The following is a 24,862-nucleotide window of genomic DNA, read 5'->3' on the forward strand; positions in this document are numbered from 1 at the left end:
CACGTCGGCAAAACTAAACCTCAGAAGAGAGATAGTCGCTTAGTCGCTAAATTGAGACAGACCTCAATATGTGCGTCTTGGGAACTGCAGGTCTGACATTGTGGTCAGCAACACAGGAGCGCCGCAGGGGACTGGACTTTCTCCGGTCCTGTTCAGCCAACATACATCAGACTTCCAATACGATTCAGAGTCCTGCCACGTGCAAAAGTTTGCTGATGACACTGCTATTGTGGGCTGCATCAGGAGTGGGCAGGAGGAGGAGTACAGGAACCTAATCAAAGACTTTGTTAAATGGTGCGACTCAAACCACCTACAACTGAACACCAGCAAGACCAAGGAGCTGGTGGTGGATTTTAGGAGGCCCAGGCCCCTCATAGACCCCATGATCATCAGAGGTGACTGTGCAGAGGGTGCAGACCTTTAAATACCTGGGAGTGCAGCTGGATGATAAATTGGACTGGACTGCCAATACTGATGCTCTCTGTGTAAGAAAGGTCAGAGCCGACTATACTTTGAGATGGTTGGCATCCTTCAACATCTGCAGTAAGATGCTGCAGATGTTCTACCAGATGGTTGTGGCGAGTGCCCTCTTCTACGTGGTGGAGTGCTGGGGTGGCAGCATAAAGATGAAAGACGCCTCACGCCTGGACAAACTTGTTAAGAAGGCAGACTCTATTGTAGGGTAAAGTTGGACAGTTTAACATCTGTGGCAGAGCGACGGGCACTAAGCAGACTCCCGTCAGTCATGAAGAATCCACTGCATCCACTGAACAGTGTCATCTCCAGACAGAGGAGTAGCTTCAGCGACAGACTGCTGTCACCGTCCTGCTCCACTGACAGACTGAGGAGATCGTTCCTCCCCCACACTATGCGACTCTTCAATTCTACCCGGGGGAGTAAATGCTAACATTACTCAAAGTTATTGTCTGCTTTTTTTATTTGCATTTCTTCTTCATTTTTTCATTTTTATTACAATTTAATTTAATATTGTTTCTTTGTATCCGTATACTGCTGCTGGATTATGTGAATTTCCCCTTGGGATTAATAAAGTATCCTATCTATCTATCTATCTATCTATCTATCTATCTATCTATCTATCTGTCTGTCTGTCTGTCTGTCTGTCTGTCTGTCTGTCTGTCTGTCTGTCTGTCTGTCTGTCTGTCTGTCTGTCTGTCTGTCTGTCTGTCTGTCTGTCTGTCTGTCTGTCTATCTATCTATCTATCTATCTATCTATCTATCAAAATGAAACCTCCGAAGAGAGAGACGCCCAGAGGAGTTCCTTTCAATTTTCTGACATCTCTACATTTCAGCAGATGTTTTTGTCCTGAAGGTTTCAATAGTTTGTAGGACCCTGGGCTTTATACAGCATGGGCTTACACAGCTAGTCTTCTATATAAACGTCTATGCGTGGAAGTGTGTCTGTCTGTCTGTCCGGCCCTGAAGTGAGAGGTGGAGTCGTGGTGAGAGCTCCACCTCAGAGGAAACACAAACTTGCTTAGCTGCTAATAACACGAGTGTTGAGAGCACGTCAGCAAAACGAAACCTCCGAGGAGAGAGACACCCACAGTAGTTCCTTTCAATTACCTGACATCTCGACATTTCAGTAGTTTCTAGGACCCCCAGGCTGTAAGGCTTACACAGCTGGAGTTTTAGAAGTCTTTGGTTACCTTGTGCCCCTTTGTACCATGTAAAGGCACTCGGCTGCAGATCGACTCCATATGCAGGTACTAAGATGTCTGCTTTCGCAGTTTCTCCAGGTGCGTTTTGTTTTCCATGTTTTTTAAGCATTAATGTTAATAATGATAATTCACTTCATTTGTTATGTGCAGTTTCTTGCTTTAGGAATTTGTCATTTTTTTCCTGCCCCAGTGTATTCTCCAGAGGCACGGAAGGAGAGAAGCTTGGGGTCAGCTATTTGTCTGGAGCCCCTGGATTCCTTCTGGCACTGCCGGGATTTGAACCGTCAACCTTCCAGTTACCAACACAGATCCTTTGTCCGGGGAGCCTCCAGTCCGTTTCCTGTGTTAACAAACTTCGCTCTTGTTGATAAATCACGCATGTCAAAAAGAAAAAGTTTGTGTTTTTTGACTTTTCAGTGAACAAGATTAACAGAACAAGATGCAGAGGACAGAAAGATATGGAAGATGATGATCCGCTGTGGTGACCCCTAAAGGGAGCAGCCGAAAGAAGAAAAAGAAGAGATAATCTAAGAATGCTGGGATGGACAGAAAAGTTGAGAATTTTAAGCGGTGTTTTCAGAGCTATCATCGGTGTTAGTGTGCAGTAAGCCTGAGTCCTTGAGTGCAGAGGAGTGTTGTGCCAAGTTGGTATTAGGAGGAGGAGGAGGAGGTTAAAGTACTGCTGTTTGGTCAGTGATTATTATCATTAATATTACTGGAAAGAGGCTGGGAATTGCAGAAATGCATTTGTTTGGTAGGTGAGTGGTTGTCGCCCAAGTGCCTTCAAGTTTTCTATGCAAGGCAGGCCACGTTTCTGGATTGCAGCAGCTGAAGCCTCCTCACCCGTCGATCACTGGAGCTCTCGCCTCAAGTGAATCGCAGTGCCTGACTAATTACTAGACTGGTGACACTGGTTTGATGTCTTATACTGAGAATGGCACAAGTTGAGGGTCAATTTGGCAGCCAGTCAGTGTTAACAACACTGGGCTAAGAACAAGGGCACCGTCTTATATATAAACGTCTACACGTGGAACTGTCTGTCCAGTCTGGAAGTGCGAGGCTACAGCATGAAACTCAAAGAGCCAGCAAGACGGCCCCAAGTTAACAATTGGGAAGAAGAACGAAGAACGAAGGACGAGGCTACAGCATGAAGCTGAAAGAAAGCGATTCCACCGATGAAACACAAACTCGCTTAGCCGCTGATAGACGAGGGTCAATTTTGCACATTGGCAAAATGAAACCGCCGACTCTGAATGTCAATTTATTTTCTGATGATTTCAGTAGTTTCTAGGAGCCTGGGCTTACACAGCTAGTGGTAAAATAAAGACACACAGTGCCTGGTTCAAAACTTCACAGTGAGTTAATGAAGCAAGTCAAGACCCTCTAAGGCTGGAGGCCACAAGGAGCTAACGGCTGGTGATCGAGATTTTAAATTTCAGTGGCTGGGAAAGCACCAAGCTGTGTGTTCTTAAAATGGTCAAAGTGAGGTGCGACAGGACTGGTGGTGGGTGCCTCCCAAAAGAGCCTGGCAAGTGGGCACAAAGGCAGCACGCTATAAAGTGACAGCACACACTGTAGGTTACACGAGGTTTTTATTTGGCAATTAAAGCTTACATCTCTTGATAGTTCAGCTTCATCCCGACTGCAGTCCAGATGAGAGGGTTTGTGGGTATGTCAGACTATGGGAAGGCCTACTCCTTGGGTATAACAGCAATGCTTTATTTACCCCGTTCACCCACGAATGACATGCTGTTCCTACCTCTTTATTTATTACTGATCTGTCCATCCATCCATCCATTTTCCTAACCTGCTTATCCAGGGCAGGTTTGTGGGCCAGTTTGAGTTGCACAAAATGCGAAGCCACTCCTGCCACTCCTGTCACCGTCACGTCCGCTTGTCTGTGTGCATGAGACAATCTGGCTGTCAGCTTCATGTAGATTTTAGACTCTTTATCCTTCAAGGAAATTCTTAGGGAGAGTCCTATTTTTCTTGAGACTCCTCACAAAGAAGGCGCTGTGCTTGTTTCTGAAACCTCAGAACGTCTCTTGTAAAAGCATTGGTGAATTTTTAAAGTCGTCGGCCTTCCTGCTTTATTTATCGCTTCAGCTTTGCTTTGAGAGAGCTGGTTTTGTGGTATGTATTCATATTGGGCTCTTTGAAGTTAAGAAACAAAAATGAACGATTCTCCGAGTTTGAAAGCAGTCAGTGCTACTGTAGATGGAGTAATTGAGCGAGGCTTAAAGGAAGACGCCATCCAGGCGTGCTGCTCCTGTTTTTATTTGTTGCTCACCCGACGTCGCTTTGTAGTGATGGCCAAGAAAATGATGATGTGTTTTCATAGAGAATGGAAGTTAGAAAATGTATGAATCTGTGGGCTTCAATGGGGCCAACGCTGATTAAACGGCAAACAATCACATAACAGGCATAAAGAAAATCTGTTTGTTCGTGTCACATAAGCCACATGTCACTAATCGTCACAATGTCCAACATGCACGTATTTAGTGCTAAAACATTGTTAACACATTGCTAAATACGAGCGAACTCACAGGAAGTGATCTACAGACTACAGATGATCTCGTAAACCGTCTTCAGGGCTGAAGTGCCAAATGCAAGCATATTCATGGGTAACGCGTGTAAACAGAGAATAGTGGGCATCCGAAATAAGAATGACATGGCATCACTAAACAGCTGTTTTACTTTCAGTTTGTGTTTTCTTATTAACAATATCTCTTCTTGTGAAAAAGTGTTCACAAAAGGCACCTTAATGTACAGTGGGTATAGAAAAGAATCCCCCCTTCGAAATATTCCCATTTTTTTTTAGCTTTCCAGCCTTGAATGAAAACACACACACTAATATTTCTTCCCAGCTTTACTTACTCAGTACCACTTCTGACATCCAAGAGAAAGACATCACAGCTACAGTTCAGAAAAATGATAAAAATCAAAAACAAGACCCACTGAGATTAATAAAGGATCACCCCCCATGTCAGTGTCATTTTATTGTCCCACCTTTTGCTTTAATGCCAGCCTTTCTCCATCAGCATGGCACGCCTAGATTGTGTAATATTTGCCCCCCACTCTTCTTTACAGTTTAGCTGTTCAAGTTTGCTCAAGTTGGACGCTGAGCGTTGGTGGTCTGCTACTTTCCGGCCGAGGGTAGCAGGTTTTCCTCCAGAATTTGATGGTATTTTGCCCCCTCCATTTCTCCTTCTACCCTAGTGAGAGCCCCAGGCCCCCCACAACAGGATGCTGCCCCCTCCGTGCTTTACTGTAGGTATGGTGTGTTGCGGATGGTGAGCTGCACTGGATTTCCGCCAGGTGTACCGTTTGATTTTGGTCTCGTCTGACCAGAAGACTTTTTTCCACTTGGCATCAGAATCTTCAAGGCGCATTCTGGCAAAGCTCAGACGAGCCTTAATGTGGCCTTTCTTGGCAAGTAGCTTTTTCTTTGCGACCCTCCTAAGCAAACCATAATTGTGGAGCGCTTGTCAAATTGTTGTCACCTGCACACCATTAATGACCACTCTTTGCCATCAAATCCTGTAACTCCTTCACAGTGGCCTCTTGGTAGCCTCAGTTTCCTCCTTGCTCTTCCATTCTGTTTGGAGGGTCCTAGTCGTACCAAGCACTTCTTTATGATGGGCGTTACTGAGCTCCTTGGGATTGATGAAGCCTTTGAGATGTTTTGGTCTCCATCTCCTGCCTTATGTCTGTCCACAACTCTGTCCCTGAGATCTTCTGAAAGTGGCCTGTCACCCACAGTCAGTTGTTTGCTGTCAGTTGCTCTACCAAGCAAGGAAATGAATGGACCAGGAACAGCTTCACTAATCACACTCATTACAACTGAGCACAGGTGGGAGGAAGGCAGTAACTGCAATGGAAATGGGGGGCACTGACACCAGAGTGAGTTTGGGGGGGAGGTGGGGGTCCTTCATGCATCTCAGGATTTCTTGTTTTTGATTTTTTAAAAATTCTTCTGAACTGTAGCTGTGATGTCTTTCACTTGCATGTTAGAGATTGCATTGAGTAAGTAAAGCTGGAAAAAATATTAGTTTGTGTGTTTACATTTAAGGCTGTAAAGCAAAAGAAATGTGAATATTGTGAAGGGGGGGATTCTGTTCTATAGCCACTGTGTAAGGTTCTTCTGATATTGGTGGACAAGTTAACAGTGGAAACACCTAAAGTGTTAGCTTGAGTCGCACAGGCGTCCGCCATTACCTGCCAATTTCACATTCAATCAGGCAACAATACCTCAACAGCTCTGATGTCTTACCAGAAGCTTACTAGAAGCGGCTCGCTGATGAGGTGTTCCTGCCAGGATTCGTGGACGTGTCGGTCCATCTTTGGATTGCTTCCCCTGAAAGAGCTGCACCCCAGAATACCACAAGGGCTACTCCTGCTGAGTTTTACTCACTCGAATGGCTACCTGCGGAGTCTAACAGAAGCAAAGTTCAAGTCGCTGCTTCTAAAGGAACTCGGTCTGAGCAAACACAGCTTTAAAATCAACACTCATCCGTCATCTCTAAATGTCCGTAAACAACAAGACAACTTGAATGAGGTAATACCCAAACTTGTATTCTAATCATTACTTGTATTTATTTGTAGAAAAAAAACCAGACATAAATATTAGAGAGGGACACACAAATCATAAATGCTGCAAATCAGAAGGCAGCTTTAGCTCCTGTGGTCTTTTGACTTCTTCAGCTGTGATTCTTGTGAGCGTTGGGACAGTAGATGGGAAAACCAGTCACCTTCTCTCTTGCTGTCAGTTATGATGTCTTTCTTGTAACGCTTTTAAAACTCTTTGAATTTGTGGTGTCTTGCTGACTGCCATATGTAAAACACTGCATCAGTCAAAAATGTGGGACAACCAATAGTCTTTCCTTTTGTAACAAGTTCATCTTAAAGTCCCAAGCCTCTGTTTTGCATATTCTTACAAACACACACACACACACACACACACCCCAGTCACTTTATCTAAGCTGACACATCTACATTCTAATAACCAATGACACTCTTTTAACAATTTTATGCTTATTTTCCCAGAATTCCTGTCTTTGCCCATTTTGCATTCTCCCCAAATTCAGCACTCTTGGAGAACGAGCTCATGAATATTAATGAGCTCACTTAGCTAGACTGACCACAGCGCAACTATCATCTTCCAAGATGGACTGATGCCCACCTGTGTACCTGCCTGCTGTTTCAATTACACAGCATTTTAATTGCAGAAATGTCGGCTCCCCCACATGAGCTCTGAGCCCACAAGTCAGCAGGCATTCTCTACATAATTCTAAAATAAAAACACGTTGAAATCAAACACACAAAAGAAATATTATGAGTTTTTATTTAGCATTCTGTAAATGTGCCATTTTAAATAGCATTGCACCAGTTTTTATATGATATGTATTTTTCACAAAAATAAATTGCCTGTTGAACCCCAGCTATCTCAATATCTCGTAACGATTAGCGTCTGTCTCACCACTACAAAGTTCAAATGAAAACGGCAACATTCGATTGTGACAGACCTCAACTTCAACTTCAACTGAGTTATCAGGCAGTTGGCATGCACAAAGAATTTTCTGTTCCGTATGACAAATACTTTTACAGAAAACACATTTTATTGTGGATTTTGCTCAACAGTAAAATCATTTAATTTGTTTATAAATTTTACACTGGCGTCAGGGACGTTTACTTATTTTTCACTATGGCAGTCAACGTGTTGAAGACAGTAAATGCTTCTGTAAAATGAGAGAAGTGCACAAAAGTGAACCGTCCCGTTTGAACTTTAATGCCCTACGCTCATTTTACCAAAGCATTTTGTTACCTCAATCACCACCACAAACGCTACACGTTAAGTAACAGATTGTTTTTGGGTGATCGGTTCCTTTAAGGAGTAAGAGGCCAAAAGAAGAGATGTAGTAGAAATCCTGAGCTGAAAGATCAAAACAAGAAGGTGTGTGGAAATGCTTTAGCATACGGGTGCCCACAACTGTTTTGACTTGTGAGCTACTTTTAAAATGACCAGCTCAAATCGATCTGCCTACATAAAAAATTATACATATATATAATATATATATATATATATATATATATATATATATATATATATATATATATATATATATATATATATATATATATATATATATACACTGTGAGGGAAAAAAAACACACCAAAATGTTTTTCATCACATCTTCAACAATAGTTGGCTGATTTACTTAATGTTTGATACAAAGTGTATGTAATATGTTTTCCAACAACAGTTGTATTAATTACTCACAAGTTTATACAATGTTCCAAATTTTATCAAAATCGGCCGACTATTGTTGAAGATGTGGTGAAAAACATTTTGGTGTGTTGTTTTTTCCACTCACAGTGTATATATATATATATATATATATATATACACACACGGAGTATCAGAAGTGGGTAGTAACGAGTTACATTTAGTTGAGTAACTTTTTTAAACATTTGTACTTCTAAGAGTAGTTTTACTGCACCATACTTTTTACTTTTACTTGAGTACATTTGTGAAGAAGAAACGCTACTCTTAGTCCGCTACATTGGGCGACACTCGAATCGTTACTTTTTTTCCATTCGATAAAGTCTGACAGACAATTTTCAATCTGCTCTGTGTAGCGTATGTTGTCAAGTTGCGCACACGCCTTCCATTGCTTCTCAACTGTGATTTTAGTTCCCTCTCCTTTCTCTTTCTCAGATCGCTTTTTGGAAGGAAGTCAGTTTCGTTTTTTTTTTTTTATGAACAGTTTGAAAGTGCCTTTCCACATTTTCCTTCTTTGGAATAGCAATGATAGATGGACAGATCAGACAAACGCACTTCGATTGTGACATTGTGGGAGAAAAGAAATCCTCTTCCAGTTCCACATCCAGCCCATACACTCCCCAAACAATTTTTTTTTTTTATTCCTTCTTTAGTCGATATAAATTGGAAGGCTAACTAGATCACTTAGATAGCCGGAGTTTTGCAGTAGCTTGCGCGTTTGATCGTGCGTGCAGAATGACAGAAGAGAAGAGAAGAGATCTCAGACTGGCCGCCCTGTATGTCAATCAAGTGGCAAATGCCATAGGGAGGATATATGATAAGCTAACGTTTCAAAAATGTTTTTTTTTAATGCAGTGCGATCTACGAATTGGGCACCCCTGCTTTAGCAGTATGTCAAAGATGAGACAAGAGGCCTAAAAAAGAGTTGGGACAGCCACCCGTATGATATATCCTGGCTGCAAATGGGTGAATTTTTAGTACAGATGTGTACAGGTTTGAGTCCAAAACAGAACTAGCTGGTGAGGTTGAGGCGGTGGGTTTTTAAAGTACGGCAGAGGAAATGAGGTGATTATAACTGGAACTGGAAGTGGTGTCATCTGGCTCGTGGCCGAAAGGGGAGCCTTCTGGACCAGAAGTGACATCATGGAGGCCGGGCGGAATTTCCCGTAATTGCTCTGCAGTGGAAAAAGAGAAACGATCAGTGCACCTCGCCACCCTCTGGTCTGGTGTGGAATTACCTTCCTTCAAGCCCTTTAACTGCCTCCCATGTGCACGTCTGGGACAAGTAATATTTCTTTTCTTTGTTGTTAGAGAAATTTTTTACTATTACTAGGGGGCTTTGCTCGACCACCCCCAGGTTTGGTTATCCGGATGTACAATTTAAATAGAGTGTTATTTTCATGGGAATTGTTACATACCCTTTTGATTCTATGTTGCATTGCTTCTCCGTGATCATAAATAAACACCTGACCGAATTGTGGTTTCCTCGAAGTTAAACTTGTCGTTGCTTTAATCATTGCAGGACCACAGATTCTCATAGCGTATGGTCCATTATTGTGTAAATCTACATTTTGAGCACTGAATGATGCGATCGTGAACAGTTTATTGTAGACTCGGATATTTTCCGTGTAGTGTTTGTGGATTTCACTTTCACCAAACAACAAATCTTTTAATTCTCGTGTTACCTCCCAATGAAGAGGCCCATCTGCTACTTTTCCCTGATGGCAACATGAATTAGACGATCTACAAGTCTCTGACTTAAACTTTAAAGCTGAATCTGTCATATCACCCATGTCCATATATTCGATCTCATTTTGCTGTTCCATTATTTCACCAAGTAATATTCTCCGTTTGTTTGTGCTAATGTGATCTTTACTTTCTTTTTTTGATACTTTTGAATTTTACTACTTTCATAATCCGTAACTTGCTCTGCATGTTTTTGAACGTCTTAATGAAGTCTTTAATTTCTGACCCCGATTGGACCTACGAGGTTTTCAATTCCACTTGGTCCGGGCTTATTATTACTTAAATTATTTTCAGAATTTGCAAATAGCTGCTCTTTCTTCTTCGCTTAGTCGTTGACGTGCCATCTAGAACGTGTAAAATCTTTAAGAGCTGGATGCACATGAAGTGTGTCTGCCAAAAGCATTCCAACAACTGAGAGGTTAGACGTCTGTGATCTTGTTTTAAATTGTAAGTAGGGCGTGACATGCAAACGTCACCATCTCACGGTGTCTGGCTTCCAAAGGCTGTAAAGTCTAGTCTTGCGGGACGTCAAAGTGTATTTCTGAGAAGATCACGTCTTGACCTAAGATTTTTTTATATAATAGAGAGATTTATTTGCTTCTGTCTATAGGTGCCCTCCCTCTCCTCCAACATTAGCAGCCAAACATGTTTATTGCATAGCCCTGGTTATCGTAATGACTCTTGATTGAACTAACCCTAAGCCTAACTCTAACCTTATGCTCCCATTTTCTTGCTTGTGGTGATTGAATTACTTCATGTGCTCTTCTTTTGTAGGTGCGGCTCTAAAAAGGTGAATGCAGAAGAATGGAGCGACCACTCGCCAGCCTGGGCCAGAGTTTTATTTGTCTTACAAGGTTGAGGAATAAGCCAAGCAGTAAAGACAAGTGCCTCCTTGCTGCAGTGCGATCAATTTTTAGTGAAACAGGCCAATGGGAGAGAGAATATAAGGTGGAGACCAGGAAGAAGGTGGAAATGTGGTGGCATCCGAAAATCAAGCAGCACTGGAAGACCACGTGGGAAGCAAATGTAAGACTTTTTTTTAAAGAATATTACTGCTGTTAAAGAAGTAGGGCGACATCACTTATCATCTGGTGTCGTGTTACGAAGCCCTGTTGAGTTATGCTTAGGCAGTGCACTGAAAACAACTGAAACAAAGGTAAAGATCATAGCTGTCAGAATTTAAGCTGCTTCTGACGTACGTGAAAGGGATGTAAGTAAAAGATATTTGAAGAATTTGAGTTTGAAAAGTGGGTAGGGAAAAAAAAAACTGTGCCTAAGCCCACCCCCCACCTTTACTCCAAATCACAGTGCGTCTTTACAAAGAAAACAAGGATGGCCTCGTTGTCTAATTGCAGCTCAGTTCTGTAAATCAAATTTGCACAACTGAGCAGAGCAAGCGCAACAAGAAAGCAACCTCTGACGGGCTCTGGTGGATCAGGCTGTCAAACCCTTTCTCACTCGTCCTCCCACTTTGCGTGCTGTGATGACACACCCGATCAGAACTTATTAATCCACTAAGTGCTCCCTCATTTTTCATAACCTTTTGTAACACAAGCAAGGGAGCAGCAGTTACAGCTGAAAGTAGAGAGGAAACATACAATAGTGAGATTCTGACTTGTGGAGTACGAGTGTCAGAGCGTTCTGGTATTCAAGACATAATACGGGGGTACAATGAGCAATATCCTTCTATATAATTTGATACTATCTGTTGTATGTATGGTGTTCGCGTCAATACCTCGACTCCATACAAGTTAGAACCATACAATGGGACTCTGCCTCTGTAGTTTGAACATCACGTGGCACACGCGGACGCAGTATTGCATGATTGGCTAAGAATGTTCGAATGCTTCAGTGACGTCGCTGGACCGCCAAGTATAGTAAGTCGGTGTTGGTTCGAGCAGATAACAGGAAGTTCAGTTGGTTTTTGGAACATTACTTTGGTGGGGCGTACTTTCCAGGACTAACATCGTCGACTGACTTAAACCCTTCGACAGCTCCTGAACCGTAAGTAATTTAGAACGTATCACCATTTGCTTGGTACGTCGAAATCTATCTTTGGGCAGTTCGGTTTTGGCATCCGTCCTTCTGACATCTATTGGCAAACTGTGTAATGACGGTCATTGTTTAAATTTTAGCCGAACTCAGATCTAAAATGACCACGCCGACATAATTATTACTCCGACTCTGATTAGAGTCGTAAAATACGCTTTGTTTTCAAAATTTGTTTGCCAGAAAAAATCAAATGAGGTGCGCCGAAGAGCTGAGTTCAGTTTGACCCCATGGTGAAAAACATGCTATATGACCAGAATAACACCACTTTATCACAATATTTAGTTTTCTTTGAAATAATATGGTATGACAATGTCTTAAAAAACCAAATGATTTCCGCTTATTTCACCCCACTGTAGGCAAAAATGTTACTGTTGGCATTGGTTGCAGAACCGTTTGGTGTGGTCTTTGCATACAAACTTATTGCACTCGTTACAGACTAATTTGGTTTTCTTGTCACTTGATCTGGGACAAATATAGCATCTCTTGCGTTGTCCCGGATGACGCTGTGTGGTGCTTGCGGCTGGTGTGGGTGCCTCTGGTACAATGCTGCAACTGCGAATGAATGACCTGTTTGACATCTGCTACGCTTCCAATCATTGATGTGCATGTGGAGTAATCAAAGTGAGGGTCAGTTCCTTCAAGAACTTTTGTCGTTTGTCTTTCTTATGTTCTCAGCTTGACACCCATTCCCTTTCGGCCCTGGTTTCTATCTGACAATATTTCGCATAGGGGTTCTCTTGACAGTTTTTGGCTTCTGTGACCTCACATACCCATCATTTCCACGAATATCACGACTATCATCATCTTCCAGTTCATCTTCCGACTGTGATTCATTTGCACGCACTTCACTGTTGACGTCTGTCTCTTCATTATTGGGTTCGATTTGACTTTCATCCCAGCTCAGATCATCTTCAATGTCGTCTTCATTTTCACTGTCGACGTCACTTAGCTCACCTAAAGACTACAGAACATCTTCGTGAAAAAGTCACCATCGTGTCGCCATTATGTTATTCAACATCTGTCACAGAACCTTGAAATAAGGAAAAAATACCTTTATCACATTGAAGGTACTATGGGGTCAATTTGACCTAAACCTAAATAAAAAATAAGCGGACTTTGAAACTATCGAACATGTGTCACACATAAGAAAATACGTGGCAGGTGAGGTCACTAATCATGATAGTTTCCAAAAAAACATGGTCCAAAGAGGGCTGGCGTCGCGTAGACCCCGTGGTACCAGAGCAGAGTTAAAGCATTGGTGGCCTTTCTAGAATGTGTGCTACTTATTCTGCTTACAAGCACGTTGGTAGGTATATTGTTCAGTGTTTTAGTTTGTCAGTCAGTCATTTCCAACCCACTATATCCTAACACAGGGTCACGGGGGTCTGCTGGAGCCAATCCCAGCCAACACAGGGCGCAAGGCAGGAACAAACCCCGGGCAGGGCGCCAGCCCACCACTTTAAATCATGCGTGTTTAAAGCCAAAGGGCTAGCTGTGTTCACACAGTTTTTTTTAGTTCCTATGGTAGCAGCGACGTGGCTTTTTGGGTGGTTTTAGTGCCTACTTCTCCGAGTCTGTAGAATCAATCCCTCCGTAAAGGAGTGAGCAGTATTTCTAAGATGGTCAATTGCTTTGCTGCATCACATAAAAAGGGCATCTCTAGCTGAATAACGTTTACCTCGTTCACCTTTTAAATTCCTGAATACAGTACTTTATTCCAGTTTTTAGGTAGTGAATTTAAATGACCAAAACCAAATCGAAGCAGGCTGAATCGAGCCAGTTTTTTAGCCACTTTGTGCCACTCGGTGCGGAGTGAGCGAGCAGCTGATCGAGATCGTGTAAGTAGGTCTTACATAGATGAGCACAATTCACCCCGTCCACCATTCAAATTCCTTTTTACCTTATTTCCCTTTTAAACATTGAATTAAAATGACTAAAACAAACCGAAGCAGGCTGAATGACGTTACTTTATTAGCTAGTTTGTGCCTGCTGTTTATCGAGCGAGCGAGTGAGTGACAGAGAGCGCACCAACAGCGAATGGGCAAACAGTAAAAAGAAAATGCAGTACCAAACAGGAGAATGGATGGTGCGCGTCTTCAACCCCAGCTCCCAATGTTGAACCACCTAAAGCATGGAGTATATTACAGAGACTTTGTGCCATGCTTGAGGCACATTGCGGTCCACGTGACCTTCCAGTACAGTACATACTGTAGCTGAATTCCCCAAGAGTAAGGAGGAGGTTGGGCACATGTGCTGATAGCGCGCTGCCGTGCCCACCACACATTGAAACACCTGGATTTGGACACCTCAGCACCACACTGGAGCAGGGTGAGCTGTTTACAGTGGCTGGAGTGCCAATCCTGCCACCAATCCCCAAGTGTTCTCTGGGCTGGGTGCAGGTTATCGTCATACCCAGGATGCAGCAATTACAGGTTAAGGGCCCAGTGGAACAGATTCTGATTACCGGCGCAGATCCCGAGCTTCAGAGCCGCTACTCCACCCAAGAGTAAGGCGTTCATTAAATGGGCCTGTTTTGAGTTGCTGTAATTTGACATTAATAAGTTCAGATTTCCGTGTAAACATTTACATGCCTTGGATTCTTTATATAAGACGTTTACATCTTGCATTTTAACATTCCTACTTCATGATTTGGCACCACTAGTCTGTGGTTCAACTCCTGGGGTTTGGCCTTTTTTTTATATGCTTGTCCCAGTGGAAGGGTCGGGCCATCCAGAATGTCACCAGTGGCAATGTCACATGTCCTCTTGGGAATCAACCTTCCAACTGCAGAGTAAATGGAGAGAAGTGGTTAGCTGCCAAGTGTTCCCTTTTCCCATTGGCACGGTGACCACATGCTTATAGCCTTGACGGTGCCTCCTTAGCCCTTATGCATGACACCGCTTTAAAAAAAAAATAAAAAGAGGCTGAGATGACCATGGTGAGACCGCCAGGCACTCGCCATTCAAAGGTCCTCAGGCTAAATTGTACGAGTATTTAAACCACAAATGTCACCACGCACAAACTGTGGAAGAACTGACTGACTGACTGACTGACTGACAGACGTTTTGGAGAAGCAGACATGCTTATTTGCAAAAGGAAAAACCGGTAAAGGTTATTCTTGTGCTAAAAAGAGTAGCCATACACAACATGATATCTCCCACGCAGTAACCATGTCGGTGATATTAAGACAAGAAAATTATGGTATAAAGTAAAAGGATATATTTAACTTAATTTTAAATGTAACATTTACTCCTATAACTAAGTGACTGAGGTAGCCAATCAGGCAGTACAGTTGTCTTACAGGGTTTTGTTGAGGACTTCAATGATTGTATGTCAGTCTTCAGAAGAGTGGGAGGCATTGCCCAAGGCATAGACCGCTTCAGTGACTGAATGAGCTCTTTATCTTCATACCCTTAGAACAACCTCAGTCTTTTCAGGATTAACCAACCAATCATATGAGAACACTTGCTAACATGACATCACCGCCATTAAGACAATGTCTAATTAGCTCTTATTAATTATTTACAGACCAGATACTCCATTAGTATTAGCTTTCTCCATTAACCATCTTGTCTGTTACCTCTTACTAACTACTTATAGCACCTTTAGAAAATATTCAGAGCTTCAGAGAACCTCGGAGAAATGTTCAGAAAGACAACCACCACTGCAACACTTTAGCAATCTGGGCAATATGGCAGAATGGCCAGAAAACACATGAAAGCCCCATGGAGCTTACAGAAAGGCATGCAAATGACTCTAAGACTGAAACCAGACTCTCTGGCCTGAAGAAACCAAGACTGAAATGTTATGGCATCAGTTATGGGTTTCATATCTAAAAGAAAGCAGGCCCTACTCATCTGTGCAGTAACATTCCAGTAGTGAAGCATGGTGGTGGCCGCATCAAGGTGTGAGGTTATACTTCAGTAGTAGAGTTTGGCATACTAGTCAGGGTTCAGGGAAAGCTGAGTTGAGCAACATGCAGAGACAACCACATTGAGCGACTACTGTAGAGCACCCTGGGTTGATGGTTCACCTGCCAACAAGACAATGACCATAAAGCACAAAGCAAAGACAACACAAAAGTGCTTAAGATCAGGCCTGGTCTCCCTTTTTTCTATTTTGTGCTGTGAAGTCATCACAGATGGGCAACAGATCAATGTGGCTGTTATGGAAAGGTGATGCAAACATGGTCAAAGGGGCTGAAAGGCCTCCAAAAAGACTGACAAACCAGAGCCGGACCTTCACTTGTATGACACGATATTGGCCTTGACCCAGGCAGCCTGACTTCAACCTCCACAGGCAGCCCCAAAATCGAGAGCTATCTTATTAAGTTTAAAATCGGCTTTAAATGTTCCAAGTGCACAAAATGCCCTTCAAGAGAGAGTGCCAACTGTCAAATTTATGGCTTGAGAGACGAGTCCAACCAAGAATCTTCATAGAAGAATTTATTTAAATAATAAAAATCACAAACAAAACGGGAAAAGGGTGAAAACAAAGCAAAAGGGTTTCCCTATAAAGGCTAACAATTCCAAATTAAAATCTAAAACTTGGATACAAAGCACAAAAATCCAGAAAACTAGGAAACTAAAACAGTACTTTGAGAAAACGCTTCTAACAAACGAGGACACTCGGAAGGACCTCCTTCCCAACCTGAAATATAATTTGGGATTGCAGTCCCTTAGCAGTGATGTCAGGGTGTACCCACAAAAACGCCAGGAACATAAGAATACTAACTTAGATACAAAATACATAAATTCCAAAAAATAAATAAACATAACAGCGTTAACAAAAACGACATAAAACCAAAATGCAACAAAAATGAAAGGACACCTTACTTCAGAGAGTTCCTCCCCTGACTGGGGTTCAAATGTAAGATTTTTGCTTATATGTTCATTGTTTATGTTAAGATTTTTGGTTATTTAGTTTCTTTATTAAGCATCTTTTTCTCTGTGCCATGTGTTTTGTGGGTGGTCCCCACACGAGGCAGAGCAACCTGGAGGCTAAGGAAGAAACACAGTCCCTTGCGGTTCATTGAGAATGCGCTTATGGTGTGGTGACCTCTTTTGAGGTTATTCTGTTCTTTTTGTTATTTCTGGATATTCTGAACCCTTGATCTGTTTTTTACTTTCTTGTATACGAAGTATAGGGAACGTATTGTAATCGTCCAGAAATTTGATGTCAAGACTTTGATGAATCTCGATGTTTGAGACCTCCCTGTCTTTCTCGTATTCAAAGTACAGGGAAAGTATTGGAATCCTCCAAAAATTCTGTTTTGAGATTTTGATGAATACCAATGTTTTAGACCTTCGGAACTGTGTGTGTGTGTGTGTGTGTGTGAGTGTGTGTGTGTAAACACGATAACTTGAGTACCCTTACACTTAGGTCAACCAAATTTTGCATACACAGGTATTCGGTACAAAACGTAAATTTCTGTCAAGTTTTGGGTGATTTCCGTTAACCGGAGTTTGTACTTTACCTTTTATTCATGCAGCTGCAGAGTCTAATTTATTCAACTTTACTTTTCATATATTTTTGATTTTATTTGTTGTCGATTGTTCTTTAATGTACATAATATAAAAATATAATCATTGTCTCGCAGTTTACTACTCAAATATCCATCCCCATATCCGAGAAAGTCCAGTGGAGACCACTCCAGATTTTTAACATCTGGATTGTGAATTGAAATATTGTCTGCCTATTTTGAAGGCACTAATTTCTTGATGCTTATTTTTGTTTAACAGAGCATTTTGTTAAAATACATTTTTTATAAACATTCTTCATTTCCTTCTTTTGTAAACGGCTGGACTTTGACAATATTTCCTCCTCTTGTGGGTATTTTTTGGAGACACTTGTGCTTAGCATCTATTTAGCTCATGACAGCTGTAACATAATGTGAATTTCCCCTTGGGATTAATAAACTATCTCTCTATCTGTCTATCTCTCTGTCTATTATATAATGCCTTTCATTGTCTGTCTGTCTGTCTAGGTGGCGCTTTGCCAATACAATTCTAGTGTCAATTATTATATTCTGCAGAAGTTCCAACTTCACATGTATTCATGTATAAAGTGCCCAGAGTGGACTGCGTGGTCTGTTGGTCTGGAATCCCTACAGATTTTATTTTATTTTTTTTCTCCAGCCTCTGGAGTTTTTTTTTTTTTTGTTTTTTCTGTCCACCCTGGCCATCGGACCTTACTTATTGTATGTTAATTAATGTTGACTTATGTTTATTTTTTATCGTGTCTTCTGTTTTTCTATTCTTCATTTTGTAAAGCACTTTGAGCTACATTTTTTGTATGAAAATGTGCTATACAAATAAATGTTGTTGTTGTTGTAAAGTATCACGAGCCACAACTGGGAAGCTCATTTCTACATAAGTTAAGTGTTACAGGTTCAACTTCAACATGCTATCAAGTATTGATGATATGGCACAGACACAACAAAAAGATCACTTTAGAACACATCTGTGCTTGAAAGTCTTTACAAATGACTATTTACTTCTCTGAATACGTGTTTAGTCTTTCATTTACAGGCTTCCCAATATCATTTGCTACTACCTAACTGTTGTCTCCTATATCTGTATGTATTCATTTTGTATTTGTGTGTTTCAGAATCTCCACCTCCACCCAATGATACTGAAAACATAAAGGGGGAAAAGTTAAACAGGCTATAATTAAAATAAATGACATTTACTTTTTATCATACTTATAATGCCCGTACAATAAACAGATTTTAACACCAGTCTCTCATACTTATTACTCTTTAGCAGAGTCTCCTGTTACACTGAACTGATTTCATTTTTTGATCGTAACGGTCGCTCATCCCCTGCAATGTCGAGGAGCAGCAGAAGTGAGCTGCCGTTACTGAGGTACGTGACGCCACATGATCTGTTCCTACAGACAGCATATCAAGCAGCACGTGCGACTCTGCAGTTCTTCCACGGTTTTGACATCAGAAGTGGCCATCGAAACAGTAAATGAGGGAAATCCACAAGCTCAAGTGATCTCTGTCAGGGGAAATTTGAAACTGTAAAATAATTTTCACTGAATGTTTGTCTCATTTTAAGACAAGACGAGTTTAATAATTTGTCCGTGCTTTTCAATTGGAGGCTGTGAAATTTCAAAACGTTTTACAGTGCACTCTATTTGAGAAATGGCCATGAAAATGGAAGTTTCCTGAACAATTTCCATAAAGAGTAAGTGTGCTAAATGACAACAAAACAGTTGCCATGGGAGCCGAGTCGTTACATGTTGACAGGCAGACAGACGGACTGCTCTGGGCAAGCAGAGGTTCTTCCCCCGGCTCGTGTTTAAACTGTCTTATTTTTGTCGTCTTTGTGCTCTTTTCATGATCATTCGTTGTTTTCTATTATTTGTGTGTTGTATTTTTTCTTCAATATTGTTATGTGTCTTAACTATTTGTCTGGTCATGTATTTTACGTCAAGTTTATTTTAGTTTTTGTTCAGTTTCTGTGTGTGAGAATGTGTTCTGTGATATTCCTTACATTCTGTGGGTAGATCCCCAAGTCACCCATCTGTCATAGTCAAGGGACGGCCCAAGCCCTTTAAAGGCTGCTGGGAACTGAAGTCCAGGTGGTTCTTTTGAAATGTGTTTGGTGGAATTGTAAGTGTTGTGCTCTTTGTGATTTCTCATTTGGTTTTTGACTTCTTGTGGCTTTGGATTAAGGACGCCCTTTCAGATTGTGTTTTTTTTTTTTTTTTGCTCTTTCAGAATATTTTTTTACTTGGATTGTCTTTGACTTTGTGTTTTGATTATTAGAGTCTTTTGCATATTTGGCTTTTTTTTGTTAATTAACATAATTTTCGCTGACTTGTCTTTGCTGCAGCCAGAGTTTATACTGTTCCCCTTCTTTAGAGACATACTTTAAGGTTTTTTGTGACTCTTCTGCTATTATTTTGAATTTAAAAGTCTGGCCTCCATTCTGAGGCCTAGTCAGGCTTAGCTAAAGCCCACTGTTTTCCTGGGGGCAGGCTTGCCTTGAGGTGAGGTGTGTTTGGAGGCCTCACCCCTCTGTTATTTTGGCTGCGTGGAGCAATAGTAACAAAGACGTGATGACAGGAGGTGTTTCTCCACATTCTATCCAGGGTTTAAACTCTGACCACTACGTTACTGTGTTGCCCTTCATTTTTGTATTTGTTTTTCATATAATGGTGTTTTGCAAAGGGCGGCTTTGCTTCATTTTGAAGTACAGGATAATAGGTAACTATCAGTTGAGCCCTGTGATAAGCTGGCATGTCGTCTAGGGTTTTATATTGTGAGTTGGTTTGAAATTGGCTGACATTTATTTTGTTCTTATTTTCTTTTCCCTCCAGGCATCCAGTCCGAAATTTTATGTGCTGTCCATGTTCCCGTATCCTTCTGGGAAACTTCACCTGGGTCACGTGCGAGTGTACACAATCAGTGACGCAATAGGACATTTTCAGAGAATGCGAGGCTGTCAGGTACGTCTGTCTGGAGGCAAATACTGTGAAATCGTAATGAAATGTGAGTCCGTGTGCATCAGAAGCCAACGATACTCGTCCTACGCTTAGCAGTCTGTTTATTAGTTCATGGTGTATACCGCTCATCTTTGAGGCAGTGTAAACAATGTGCTATTATCATTTGCATGGTGCGTTTATAAGGCACCTGACTCCGACAGTTTAGGGTGTGGGCTCAGGGTATCTTTCAATAGCTGCACATATAAAGTATTCGTAGTTGGCATATTTTCCCATGTACAGAATATGACTCATCATAAGGGGTATAAGTGAAGTCCGAGAAAGAGAGGTTTGGTCCTTGTGTTTCTTACATGTGGCGTATTACCAAGATATGACAGTTCTTTCAATATTCTTACAAGTTGCTTGGGGGCTGCACTCTCTGTTGCAAGAGCTGCCCAGTCGCATGAAACTGAGAGTTTTCTCTTGAATTATTGTGGGTTGTTTGTTTTTGGTACTCCAGTATTTCTTGGTAAAGATGAATTTGATGCCCACCACACACTCACTCAGCCTGCTACTCCAAGCCTCAACGGCTGCCTCACATGGACAGGCTATAATTAAATATCAATTTCTGCACATCTTTAAAATTTAATTACCAACTGAACCAACACAGGCCCCAACTGTCAGAGCAATGTTTCCGCTTTGCTGATATAGTCGGCTTGGCTTTTGCATTTTCTTTGTGGTTTTTTTTTTTTTTGGTCCCATTTTTCAACCCATTATTTGCTGCACGTGTCCTTACCGCACGACCCTCATGAGGAGCAGACTTCCAGAATTATACACATCTCCATTTTCTTTGAAGATGACCTGCAAGAGCGGCATATCAAGGGTTCAAGTAAACTCCAAGAGTCCTATTGTTTGTGCCAATTTCCACTTTGCTTCTCTAGTGCAACATGGCCTCATCTAGCCGAGGGTTTGCAGCTCCCTGAACTCGACCCCACAGGGTCTTTAGCATTTGGTGCTCCTCTGTTACTCTTCCTGCTGTTTTATATACAGTAACTAGATGGCCTGGTTCAGGATAAACTGTAGGCTGCTGATCCAACACTTCAGTCAAAGTGCAGACATCTCGTCTCATTGAAATGAGTTCAACAGAGTAGAAGTGCCATCCGCTATATCCATGAGATCACAGTTGACACACTCAGACTAAGGTGCCATTCTCGCCATTCTCATTCCAAAGCATTTTTCTTGTGTTCTAATTTAACTCATTACATTTTCCTTTCCAAGAGATGACGTATACAACTGACACTGTAACCTAATTGTTATGAGATGAGGGCACAGCTGTGACAAAAAGAGTGTGGTCCATGATGAATATTGTGAAAACACATGCCAGGATCACCTATGGCCTATCCAGCTATAGCCTTACCCTGGGCAACCAGCCCCCAACTACTACCTGCAAGCTTCGGCCTAATCAGGCCTCAGTGGGGAGATGGCATTTAAAGTTCACATACAGTAATTGTTTTATTTTAATGTAAGGATCTGGCGAGACACACATTCAAAAAGCAAGCCAAGGTGGGAAACAAATGACAGTAATATCTTTAACAATAACTAGGAACGTAATCACAAAATCAGAAATCATAACTGAGAGAAAGAGATTGGAAAGCAGGAAAACCAATAAAGCTCCTTGTGTTAAGACATGAGCAAAAATTCAAAGTCAAACATGCAAGAGCCAGGTATTCCATAACCGGGAAAAATCAAAAACAACAGACTTTCATACTTTAAAGCATGGCGCCCGAGCCAACCTTTTATACCCATGTCCTAATGAGGTCAGGGTCACAGTCTCTGTAAACTCAGCAACCACAGGACGCATCGTGGCAATGGGATAGACAAAATGGTGTGGTGCTGAAATTTAAATACATTTGAAACTTTGGTGAGCTGCAAAAAGCAAAAGATAAAAACGAACCAAAGATTTGAAATCTCTTTGTGTCAAAACTCTATAATCCGTATATAATTAGCCAGACTCTCTGCTAGAAGTTTTACATTCCGTTTTTAAAAATCATTTCAAACTGCAATGAAAGTTTGAAAATGTCACAAAAAATGTTTTACAGGGGAGAGAGAATCTACAAAACTCTGGATTTTGGAAACATTCCTTAAATGTATTAACAAAAGCCAGGAAAGATCGAAAACAGCAAAAAAACACACACACAAAAAAAGGCTGTCTGAGACGAACAAGTCCTAATATACAATACAAGACAAATCCAAAAACAAGAGCAAAATATCCAATAGATCTGAAATAACAAGAAAAACCAACACTCCCAATGACTGCGGCTGCTCTCAGTGACAACCCGAGGAAGGCGTCCCGTCTCTTAGAATATAAAGGTGGAGGGCGGTGTGACGTCATGTGGTGCTCCATCCACCGAACATAAGGACCTGATGCATATTGAGTCTAAGTTTATAACTCCTAAATCAGGGTTGTCCAACTCTGGTCCTGGAGGGCCGTAATGGCTGCAGGTTTTCATTCTCCCCCTTTTCCTAATCGGTGGCCAGTTTTCACTGCTAGTTAACTTGTTTTCCCTTCATTTTAATAGCCCTGTTTTTAAGGATTCAGTCCTCTGAATTGATTTGTTTCTTCATTAAATGACAGCCAAACAGAAATGAGATCGATGACCAGATGAATTGGAACGTCAAACTCCAGTCAATTTCACTCCAACCAGTTCCTTAATAAGAAGCCCATTTTTGCTGTTATTGAATATCAGGACTTGTTGCTGCTCTGATTCCACCACAACTGACTGTTGATTTTCTGTTTTTTCTAAGACCACCGTCAAGATGTGTTGGCGACCTGAGCAGACCAACATGACCGAGGCCTTCATCTTTCTTTATTTTCTGGTTAGATGGTCATGTGGCAGCTTGTTTTGTGTCTTATTACTGTTTGGCTGCTCATTAAAGGAAAAAGAAACAACTAAGGGGTCTGAGTCATAGTTAAAACTAAAGGTAAAACAAGTGAATCAGCAGCAGAAACGGCTCACTGGTTAAGAAGATGGTTAGAATGAAAACCTGCAGCCACTGAGGCCCATCAGGACCGGAGCTGGACACCTCTGTGCTAAATAATAAACAAATGTTACAGAAATGACACAAGTTCATAATTCAAAGATAACAAAAACAGCAAGAATCCAGAAAATACACATAAACCTGGAAATAAACCATCCATCCATCCATCCATTATTCAACCCGCTATATCCTAAGTACAGGGTCGCGGGGGGGTCTGCTAGAGCCAATCCCAGACAACACTGGGCACAAGACAGGAAACAAACACTGGGCAGGGCACACCACATACACCAGGCACACACACTAGGGACAATTTAGGATCGCCAATGACCCAAACCTGCATGTCTTTGGACTGTGGGAGGAAACCCACGCAGACTCGGGGAGAACATGCAAACTCCACGCGTTGAGGACCGGCAAGCGAACCCGAGTCTCCTAACTGTGAGGCAGCCGCGCTACCACTGTGCCACCCTGGAAATAAACCATAACACTAATAAAGGAAATTTGAAATGGAAAAAGATAAAATGAAATTAAAAATGACTGCGAGAGAAAGTCTTAATCCCACTGGAGCCCATTGACTGTCACATAGGGGTCTGACGGTGGGAGTCATAGCAGGTCCTGGGGGGCCAGCGTGTCCTCTTTAGAGCTATTAATAGAATGTATTTATTTGTACCACTTATTTCTGCACTCATTTTATTACATTAACAAGGGTGGATCACAAGAGTGGACTTCTGAATGATATTGGTGCTCCCTTTTATGTTTTTTGCTGTTTCAGTTTTCCTTTATTAAGTTGTGTGGTCATAAATGTATTAGTCTAATCTCATACTCTTGTATTCAAATAAGCAATTGTACAAACAACATTTTCATATAAAGGTAGCGTCAGTGTGTTGTTACCGAATTAGAGAAGCATTAGTGACAGATCTCTTATTCACCAGTAATGATTCAGATGAAGCTCGATGAGAATTTCCAGTGAAGCAGAATGATGAGCATCATGAATCAGACTGCGGCATTTGCACATGAGCTTTAAATATCCACCCACAAAATGAAAATGGCTGCTGCCAGCCCGTGTACACCACTAGTGTTGTGCTCTACTGAGTCGATTCACTTGTGCCTGCCATTTGATTTGTCAGACTCGCTGAGAAGTGTGGAAAAGGAGGAAGTTGAGGCCAGCGTTGGAAAAAGAGGAATGACAGGGGCTAATCAGGAAGGCTCATGGTGGTCCTGTGTGGCTCCTTCTTTTGATCTCCTCCCCTTCACTTCTCTGTAACTTAAAATACCATCATACTCCATGACTTACCCAATGATTTTCAATCTTAGCCTTCATCTACATAACTTTGCAGAGCCGAGGCACCTGTCAGAGACCACCAGTGGTGTAGTGTGACATTTCCAGAAGCTCACAGAGACATTGCCATGGCGTTTGGATTTTGTCTGAAGTCTTAGAGATTGAGCCCTGTGTGTGCGAGAGCTGACAGCCAATGAGCGCTCAGCTGGAGGTACAATGTGCTCGTAAGAAAAGAACTAAAAGGAGGTTTTAGGTTACGCAGACATAAGAGAGGCTTCATGTTTATTAAATGAAAAAGAAAGGGCTGAGACTGTAGCTGAACTCGCCATACCTCACAAGCATTAAAAACAGCC

The 24,862-nt window shown here is 41.7% G+C and overlaps 1 protein-coding gene across 2 annotated transcripts in view; it reads left to right on the top strand.

Annotated features, from left to right (window-relative positions):
• Positions 1-24,862, top strand: part of lars2 (leucyl-tRNA synthetase 2, mitochondrial) — a 183,961-nt gene that overhangs the window by 14,310 nt on the left and 144,789 nt on the right. Inside the window, exons 2-3 of one of the 2 annotated variants that reach the window (XM_039736507.1) lie at positions 10,484-10,735; positions 20,093-20,221. In XM_039736507.1, the coding sequence (XP_039592441.1) occupies positions 10,514-10,735; positions 20,093-20,221 (351 nt within the window). In that variant the 5' untranslated portion in view covers positions 10,484-10,513. The remainder of the gene's footprint in view (positions 1-10,483; positions 10,736-20,092; positions 20,222-24,862) is intronic. The other variant, XM_039736508.1, reaches the window with a different exon arrangement.

The sequence above is a fragment of the Polypterus senegalus genome, chromosome 15 (genome assembly GCF_016835505.1).
Source record: "Polypterus senegalus isolate Bchr_013 chromosome 15, ASM1683550v1, whole genome shotgun sequence".
In the NCBI taxonomy this organism is placed as follows: domain Eukaryota; kingdom Metazoa; phylum Chordata; class Cladistia; order Polypteriformes; family Polypteridae; genus Polypterus; species Polypterus senegalus.